The sequence below is a fragment of the Neophocaena asiaeorientalis genome, unplaced genomic scaffold (genome assembly GCF_003031525.2).
Source record: "Neophocaena asiaeorientalis asiaeorientalis breed wild unplaced genomic scaffold, Neophocaena_asiaeorientalis_V1.1 scaffold91, whole genome shotgun sequence".
Taxonomy (NCBI): Eukaryota; Metazoa; Chordata; class Mammalia; order Artiodactyla; family Phocoenidae; genus Neophocaena; species Neophocaena asiaeorientalis.
In genome coordinates this window covers 1,273,372-1,282,728 of record NW_020173198.1, presented here as the reverse complement: position 1 = coordinate 1,282,728, position 9,357 = coordinate 1,273,372, and the positions used below count along the sequence as shown (strand labels likewise).

Below are 9,357 nucleotides of genomic sequence, written 5' to 3'. Positions count from 1 at the left end.
GGGGGGGGGCGCGTCTGCAGGGAGAAAGCATCGTGGTCAGCACTCTGTCGCCAGCCGGCCCCACCTGTTCCCATGGGAAGGCGCTGACACACCCTGGATCTCCGCATCTCTGCCGGCAGGGTCCGTGCGGGCTCGCAACAGCCCGCGCAGTCATTGGCGGCAGGGATGCTGGGAACCCCGAAGTGCATCCTGGGAAATGTAGTTCTATATTGGCGCTTCTAGGCAAGATCCTCGGAGGGGAGAGACGGGTCCCCGGTTGTGCTGGCCAGAGGCGGGCCTGGACCCAGTCTGTGGGCCGTTTTTCCCCAATGGCTTCACCCGCCCTTCCCCCTCGGACGGACAAGCAGGACGCCTCAGCGGGTGACTTATTTCATTGCGACCTGCACTGGCCACTGGCCTTGTTCTCGGGAACCGTGTGTCCGGCGGCGCCTGTGGGTTCAGTGTGCTGTCGGGTACGCGGCCGGAGGCTGCACTGGGGCTCGCGCTCGGGCGGGTGTTGACCGGGCTTGGTGCGGGAGCTGGTGCTGGAGCCATGACCACGGGAGCGGCCGCCGACTTGTCAGCAGTCACGCCCTTGCGCGAAGCTGCGGCTTTATCAGAGGTCTCACCTTTGCTGGGGCTCGCGGCCTTGTCCGCCTTCGGGCTCCACATGGTGCCCAAGGTTTCGGCGGGGCCGCAGCGGTTGGACCAGGTCGGTCCGGAGACGGAGACGCGGGCTACAGTGACTTCCGGCTCAGGGCTGGCGGGCGGCAGTGGGCGCGCTCGCCGAGGCGCTCGCCGTGGCGGGGGTTGGCATCGGGCCGTCGAGGAGGTGTCCGTGGCTCCCGGCAGTGGTGGCCAAGGTGGGAAAAAACGCAGCACATTGCGTCATAGAGATGCCGTCTGGCTGTGAAAGGAGCGCTGCGCCCTGGAGCGGGCCGGGGTCCGCCAATCTTCTGTGAGCACTACCCTTTTTCCCAGGAGTCACCTCCACGTGAGCTCCTTAACAAATGCAAGTGACTGCGACACCTCCCCAAATATCTCTCCTGGGCTAGTCTCCATATCCAGTAGGGCTAAAATCTCTTGAGTCCTCATGCTTAATAAAGTATGCCCAAACCACTTTCTCAAGCTCCAGACCAAGGGAGTGGGATAAAAATCCCAGAATTTGTGGGAGGAGCAAGCACTGATGCTGCAGGAAGAGCAGAGTAAACTCACCGTAAACGTTGGTTTGCAATGAGCCTGCCCAGTGCTGGGAGGATCTGCCTTAGGGGCCGGTCAGCCCCTTCCACTCAGGATATTTGATCCCTTACAACCCGCAGTAATCTCAGTGGCTGTGTGGTACTCTGGGCCCTTGGGATGGGCAGGCCAAAGCTCCTCCTGAACCAATCTTGACCTTGGCTGGCCTCGGAGGGTAAGCAGATGTTGGCCTCAGTGGCAAAGTTACGTGTTTTAGCCAGAATTAAGGCTGCTGTCTGTGATTGGCCACAGGGTCCAGGGGAGCATTTGACATTAACCACTCTCTTTAAAACTTCCCTTGGGCCCTGTGGTGCTGCACTCGCCTGCTTTTCCTCGTACTTACCACCTTCTCATGGTCCTCCTCCTCTACCTGTAAGCTAGACCCTCTCCTTTCTACTCTACTGCTCTCCCTGGGTGTGTTTACCCAGAACCATGGCTACAGCTAGGCTGCTAAGGCCCAACTCCTCCAACCCAGTTCTTTCCTGAGCTCCAGACCTGGTAAATCACCATCATTCGTGGCCAGGGTTGGGTGAGGGGGATAAGATCACATCATTCTCCTTAACCCCCTCTCCCCCAATGGTGTCCTTATTCCAAAGTTACTCAAACAGGATGCTCTACACTCCAGGCTCTGCTCTCTCCCTTTTCTCAATTTCTACTCCACTATGCTCTAAGCCTACACCTAACTGTTATGCACCTTCTATCCCCCACCACACCCCTGGCCCCTACACTTACTATTTCCTGTTCCTGCAGCCCTCAACCTTCAGGTCACTTCCTCTGCCAGTTTCCTGACCCTCTGCCGTGGCAGGTACCACGTCTGGATACACAGCCCCTTCTGCTAAGTATGAACCAATGTGCTCCAGTGTCTGTTCTTCCCCTGTAGTCCCCTCACTTTGCTGAGGATCCTCCTGTGCTGACGTACCTCAGTGTCCCCAGGGAATATAGAATAGCCTTCATTACTCGCTTCTACGTGAAACGCAATTCCCTCCTCTCTTTCCCCCTTCCCTACCGTCCCCCACCCCTTGCTTTCCAGATGGAAAAGGGGAAGGAGAGACAATTGAGTCTGCTTTGGGAGTCTGGGTCAGAGAAGCACAGGGAAGGTGGGGAGACGGGGCCCCCGGCAGACTGGGGCAGAGGCAGGCAACGGGTTAGAGCAAGTATTGACCTCAAGCAGCCACTCAGGGGCCATGGCCAGGTCTAGGTTCAGGAGATAGCGCTGAGGCAAGCCTGCAAGGCAGATTCAGCGGAGCAACCCCTGCCTGGCCCAGACAGTGTGGAGCCCAGGCCAGGCCCAGGCAGGCCCAACGGTGGGGGAGGAGAGGCTTGGTTGGGTGCAGAGCTTGCTCCTGGCCATTCTGGTTTCCCTCGCATCTTAGGCAAATGGCTGCCTCCTGTTAGCCTCAGCCTCTCCACACGTTGGGGGCTCACGGGCTACATCCTGAGAGTGAGATGACGAGCCAGGTCACCACCCACCTCTCCTCGGGGGCTAGGAGGCTCTGGTCCAGAGGAAGAGCTGGGCCAGGGCCAGGACCCAGGCGAACCAGGGGAGGTAGCTGCCGGCTTCTGGAACTAGAATCTTAGGCACTTTGCCTTGTGGCCATCTGGGGAGGGTGCAGGTGTTGGGGCCCAAGAGGCCTCCCTGGGGCAGCACAGCTGGACCCGAGCCAGCGAGTGCCAGTCACCAGGCTGCCACCCAGAAGTCAGCATGTCGTGCTGCTTGGCTCTGCCACCTTCTCAACACATTTCTGCCCCTGTCTCCCAAGGGGGCAGATTTTAAAACTCCATAAACCCTCAGGCTCCCACCAGCAAGCTCTGGAAGGGGATTTTAGGCTTCTGGGAAGAGGGCTGCAAGGGCGGCCTGGGGCTGGACTGAGCTTTTGAGGTTACACATGGAAGCTGCCCTGGGAGAGGACGGGCTCTCTCAGCTTGCTCTAGGCTTGAAAGAGAAGACAGAAACCACCTGGGAAATCTTATTCCCTTTATTCTCTTCAACTATTCAACATGACCACCAGTGACACAACACTGTTATTGACACACAACACTCAAAAGTGGGGCCTCTTTTCACTCCAGGGGGGACAAGTCAGGTGAGTGGGGCTTCCCTCACGGGGGCAAAGGAGTCGGGGCTGCTCACCTGAGGGGCGGGTGCCATGGAACCCACCTCTTGGTTGGGATGGTTTCGAGTTGCCCCACCATTCAGGATTCATGCCCATGCTCCCTTCTGACCTCCATATCCATAGCAGTTTCAAGTTTCAGCCTAAGCTCAGATCAGTTTCTATTCTCCCCTCTGCTTTCACCAATGACGCTGTGACCCTGTGTCGCACTCCTCCACGAGGGCACTTCTTAAGAGTCAGGCTTGCGTGGAGTTGAACGAGAGGGTTTGGCTACGCTCTGCCTTCCAGACCCAGTTCTGGTGGGAAAGTGCCACGACCCCTGGGCCTTGGCCTGAGCTGGTCAGAGGGACTCTGGACACTGCCACCGCCCCCAGCCTGTTCCCTGTTTAGTTCCTCCCAAGATGTAGCTTGCTCTGGGAGGAAAGTACCCAGCTAAAAGAGTTTGGGGAGGTGGGCAACAGAGAACAGGTGATGCCCCAAAGGTCTCTGACTCTGCCCCCTTTCTTGCTATGAAACCCCAGACCCCAACTAATCGTGTCCACATCATCCATTCAGTACCGGAGCCAAGACCTCTGGCCCTCACCCTACAACATGCGAGCATCCTACTACATATGCTACACCCTAGTCCTCAGTTGGCCTTCAGTCGGCCTTTGACCACACTGACCATCTTCCCCTGGACTGACCCTGGAGCCCCAAGGGCTCTCCAGGACCCTTCTGGAGACAGATTCCTCAGACCTGTTTCTGAGAGGATCTGCTTCCAGCTTTACAAGGGGTTTGTCTCTACAACTGAAGTTTCTTTCTGCTGCCATCTTACAGGGAAAAAAACCTGCTTGGAGAATCGTCTCCTCTTCCTCAGTCTCAGAGGGACACCCCCTTGGTCCATGCTGTCAGTAGAGGCAGGCAGCCTTCTTCTCCCCTCTTGGTGGTGCTCTCTGACCTGGCACTTGGGTGGGGCGGGGCTTTATGCAGATGTTAACAAGGGTCTCCCCGTAGTCATCCAAGGCCTGCCTTTTCCTTCTCCCCAGCAGGCCTCGCTTCTTCCTCCTACAGCGTTCTATGACTTCGATCTTTGAATTTGAGGGTCATCCCTTTGGGAACAGGATAGACGAAGGGTGAAGGACTTTCACCTTTTGAACTTTTAGGTAGTGGAATCAGAGGTCTCTTCCACAAGTTTGTAGGAAGCTGGGTCACCCTCTCCAGGGATGTGACTCCTCACCTGGCATCTCAGTCCTCTTACTTCAGGACCACAGTGCGTTACAGGGGCCAGCGTGGGGTCAGTGGGCACTTCCATTGAACCCAGCACTGGACGGAGTCCTCTCCTTCTTTAAGGGTCTCTAGGGTTAGGGGATGGGGTTCTTGTTACAGATGTTTCAAGAGTTTTCTCTCTCCAACCACCTTAGAAGAAAACAGTCTGTTTCCCCTGCCACACACTCCCAGTCATGTGAGCGGGTTTGGCTGGGTTAATGAAAGTATGTCACTGTGTGTGGTGTGTGAGGACTGGAGACAAGCCTGGCCAGGGAGTGTGTTTCTCATCCTTCCATTTCCCTCTGAAGGTTTCTGGCTAAGGAGGAAAGGAGCCAAGTGGGTGGAATCTGTCCCTTTGCAAGCCCACAGTCGGGCTGGGTTGTTAACAACCTCAGAGGGCTCCAGGTACCAGGGTGAGGTGGTCAGGTCTCCATATACTCTTCAGGGACCCACGGTCCAGTCTGTGGGGCGTTTGGACACCCATCACAGTGTGCGGGCTGGCTTGTCCTGCTAGCAGCCTTGCTAACAGCTCAGATGAAAGAGTGAGGTTTAAAATCAGGTTGCTGGCTAATCAAAGCTCTCTATTCTGTCAACTTGCTGTCCCTCGTTGCCACAGAGAGCCCACACATAGCTCTCTTGACTTGGAGAAGTCTGGGGAGGATTTAACCACACACAGGCCTTGAGTCTCTGAAGGGCTTTATTCTTTGGAGGTCGACTAGCAGCGGTTCTCCCTCTCTGACTGAGGACAGAATCTGAGGAAATGGGCTGCCACTGCAGCAGGACTGGTGGCAGTTAGATTTCAGGAGAAGCCTCCTGACAGTGAGACCTGAGAATGTGGCAGGAGGGACCCTCCATCCCTGGAGGCCTCTGAGAGTAGACGTCCCCAGCTGGGCTGGGGAGAGGGGAGTCCTGCCTGCTTTGGGGGTTGGGGGAACCCTCATGGCCTGAGCTGGGATCTGCTTGTACTTGTAGTTTAACAAGCTCCTGGAGACAGGGAAGACTGGGCAGCCTGGAGTTTGTTGGGTTCCATCGGAACAGTTTCTCCACCTTGGTCTGCTTTCCTCAAAGCACTATAACCAACCCCCTACTCTTCCTCCCTAATTTTTGTGGTCTCCTTATACTTAAAGCTTTTATGCACCCCAAACTTCAGCCTTTAAAAAGGCTGGATTTTTTTTTCCTTCCCCATTTTTGGGTTCTTTCTGATCAGGAATTCCATGGGCCTCTTCCTTTCACACACACAATCATCTAAGACTGCCCTCGTACCCCAAGGAACCCCCAGTGTCCTGAGCTACACCTTCTTTTCCTAGTTCCTGGGTCATTTCTCCTCTGTGGATCTGAGGGCTCCTCATCACTTATTTTTCTCCTCTGTTTTCTTCCTTTTCTGGTTCCACCCCATTCCCGCGCTCCTCCCCAGACGAGCAGTTTCCTCAGTGTAATTGTCCACGGCTCTGGGAGAGAGGTTCCCTCCCATACTCCAAGGGGAGAGAATGCAAGTTCATGGGAGGTTCGTCTACACCTTCTAAGGGTCACTCCTCCCAAGTCAACGCCATTGTCATATTCCCTGCACTTCCCTGACCCTATAGTTTCACAAGGATTTCAATACAGTTTTATAGAGTTGTCTAGAGACATATTGGGACCTCTTCCTACAATTAATAGGGCTTTTATCCACTATGGTTTATAGGGTTTTTCTGCTACAGACTTAAAGGGCTTTTTTTTCCTACGTATTTATAGGGTTTCTAACCCAACAGTTTTTCTCTACTGCCTTATAAGTGGTTCCCACCAACAATTTTAAAGGGTTTCTCATCACTGATGTAAAAGCACTATTTTTACCCACCATTCTTTATCCTCTGCCTCGCTACAATCTGAAAGAGTTTTCCTCCTTTCCCCACATAATTTTTGGGGAGATCCAGTGCTCCTCTCAGGAGAGAGAGGCCCCTGGTCTCCAGACCCATTTCACAGGGTGACCCCTGGGTGGCAGCTCCTATGGAGGAGGAGGGCTGCGACTTCTGTGAAGCCGTCTCCACACTCGGGGCACAAATAGGGCTTTTCTTCCGAAAGCGTTTTGGGGCTTCCCCCTTCCACGTGGCTGCTGCTCTCTGTGGGGATGGGGGCTTCCTCCTCATTTTCCTGGCCTGTGGACAGGGTGGCTGGCTCTGGGTGGGGGTCCTCAGGTTTGGGGGACTTTTCTTGGGTATGGGTCTCCTGGTGCCGGATGAGGGCTAGGCGATCGAGGAAGGAGGCCCCACAATCTGAGCAGCTGTAGGGTCTGGCCCCCAGTGGGCTCCTGAGGTGCTCCAGGAGGACCGAAGAGCTCTTCCCCAGCTCCGGACTCTTCTGGGGTTTCCCACCGGCGTGGACTTTCTGGTGCAGCAGCAGCTCGGAGCTGAGGCCAAAGCTTTTTTTGCATTCGGGGCATTTAAAGGGCTTTCCACTTAGGAAGGGACTGGGCCCTGCCCCTTCCCCTAGGCCAATCCTATAATCAGGAAAGAGAAAGGGCTTTTCGTTGCCGTGGGTGAGCTGATGTTGAAGGAGGACAGCGCGATCCAAAAAGCTTTCTCCACAGTGGGAACAGATGTAAGACTTGGAGGACAGCAGACCCAGCCTTTGGCTGAAGCTCTCCTGCCCATCAGGCATTTTAAAGGGCTGTCCTGGGGGGTCAGCTCTGCCCTCCGCCGCACCTGGATAGGAATTTCCTCCAAAAGGGAGCCTGGGGGGTCGAAACTGAGGCGGCTTGGGGGTGGAGTGTGCAGGGAGGCCATCTGAATTTTTGTAAGGGTTTTCTCCAATATGGATCCTCTGATGCTGCATGAAAATGCCCTCGTCATTGAACCCCTTTCCGCAGACGAGACACTTGTGTGGTTTGGCTCCAGGGGGTGGGGTCAGCAGGGCAGGGTCCCCGAGCCCCAGGAGGCTGTCGCCCTGAGCTCTTCGGGCGGGGGTCTTGCCCCTTTCATGGATCACTCGATGCTGCTCCAGCTCGTGCGCCTCCAAGAAGGCCTTCCCGCAGTCGGAGCACACGAAGAGGTTCTCATCCATGTGGGTGCGCACGTGCGTAATGAGGTTCGAGCTCTGGCTGAAGCTCTTGCCGCACTCGGGGCACTTGTAGGGCTTCTCGCCCGTGTGTGTGCGCCGGTGCTGTATGAGGTGGGAGCTGCGGATGAAGCTCTTGCCACAATCGGAGCACTTGTAGGGCTTCTCGCCGGTGTGGATGCGCTGGTGGCGGATGAGGGTGGAGCTCATGATGAAGCTCTTGCCGCAGTCGGCACAGATGTAGGGCCGCTCGCCGCGGTGGATGCGCTGGTGATTGATGAGGTTGGAGCTGACGCTGAAGCTCTTGCCGCACTCGGGGCACTTGTAGGGCCGCTCGCCCGTGTGTGTGCGCTGGTGCCGCAGCAGCGTGGCGCTCAGCGTGAAGGTCTTGCCGCACACCGGGCACTTGAACGGGTCCTCGCGCAGGTGAGTCCGCTGGTGCTTGATTAGGGTGGAGCTGTGGCCGAAGCTCTTGCCGCACTCCAGGCACTCGTAGGGCTTCTCTCCGGTGTGCGTGCGCTGGTGCTGGGTCAGCTCCGAGCTCTGGATGAAGCTCTTGCCGCACTCGGTGCAGCGGTACGGCTTCTCGCCGGCGTGGATCTTCTGGTGCTTGAGGAGGTTGTGGTTCTGGCCGAAGCGCTTGCCGCACTCGGGGCACTTGTAGGGCTTCTCGCCCGTGTGGGTGGCCTGGTGCTGGATGAGGTCCGAGCTGCGGTAGAAAGCCCGCCGGCACTCGCCGCACTTGTACGGCTTCTCGCCCGTGTGAGAGCGCTGGTGCTTGATGAGGTTGGTGCTCTGGGTGAAGGCCTTCTCACACTCGGTGCACTTGTAGGGCTTCTCGCCCGTGTGCGTGCGCTGGTGCTGCACCAGGTTGGAGCTCCAGCTGAAGCACTTGCCGCAGTCGGGGCACTTGTAGGGCTTCTCGCCCGTGTGCGTGCGCTGGTGCTGCACCAGGTGTGAGCTCTGCGTGAAGCTCTTGCCGCACTCGGAGCAGGTGTTGGGCCGCTCGCCTGTGTGGATGCGCTGGTGCCGCAGCAGCTTGGACCACTGGCTGAAGCTCTTGCCGCACTCGTTGCAGATGTAGGGCTTCTCGGCCCCGGAAGGGCGGCCTTGCACCAGCTCCCGCAGGCTGGGCTCGTTGGCCGGGACCACCGGGGGGCTGTTCCAGGTGGTCAGAGTCCCCCACTGCCAACTGGCCTCACAGGCCTTGGTCCAGTCAGACGGGGTCGGGACTACCTCGGGGGTTGGGGGGTCCAGAGGGGTCTGGTGGTCTGAGGGGCTGGAGTGACCCAGCGGGGCCGGGGGGTCCTGCGGGACTGAGGGATCCTGGGAGGGTGTCTCCAGGGGCATCTCTGGTGGGTCCTTGAATTCTGGACTCTGAGTTGGATCTCCCAAGATGACCTCCTCCCCAGAACTTTCCTGCTGAGGGCTCTCCTCTTCGTTCCCACTGTCGGCACCTACAGAGAGAAAGGGAGTCTCCAGCCCCCATTTCCTTTCAGAACACGGGCCGAGCATCACTTCCCTCCCCTGGGTTTCCCCCAGAGTCTGCGCCCCTCCCTGAACTGGGGCTACTGTCTTGTCAGGACCGCAGTCCCTTCTTGTGTCCCTCACCTCGATGAGCATCGTCGGGGCTCAGCTCAGGACCCTGCAGATCAGGGCCCCACAGCGCTGCCTCGGGCTCCATCCCAGAACTCAGGACTGCCCAGTGCTCCAGGGACCCTGGGGAGGGGAGGGGAGGGGAGAGAGCACACCATGGGAA

General features: G+C 57.3%; 1 protein-coding gene across 3 annotated transcripts in view; it reads right to left on the bottom strand.

Annotated features, from left to right (window-relative positions):
- Positions 1-3,177: 3,177 nt before the first annotated feature.
- ZNF629 (zinc finger protein 629) overlaps positions 3,178-9,357 on the bottom strand; it is an 8,742-nt gene continuing 2,562 nt past the window's right edge. The window contains exons 2-3 of one of the 3 annotated variants that reach the window (XM_024744587.1): positions 9,210-9,317; positions 3,178-9,055 (exon numbers count right to left, since the gene is read on the bottom strand). In XM_024744587.1, the coding sequence (XP_024600355.1) occupies positions 6,522-9,055; positions 9,210-9,282 (2,607 nt within the window). In that variant the 5' untranslated portion in view covers positions 9,283-9,317 and the 3' untranslated portion in view covers positions 3,178-6,521. Of the gene's footprint in view, positions 9,318-9,357 lie in introns of all 3 variants that reach the window. The other 2 variants (XM_024744586.1, XM_024744588.1) reach the window with 2 other exon arrangements.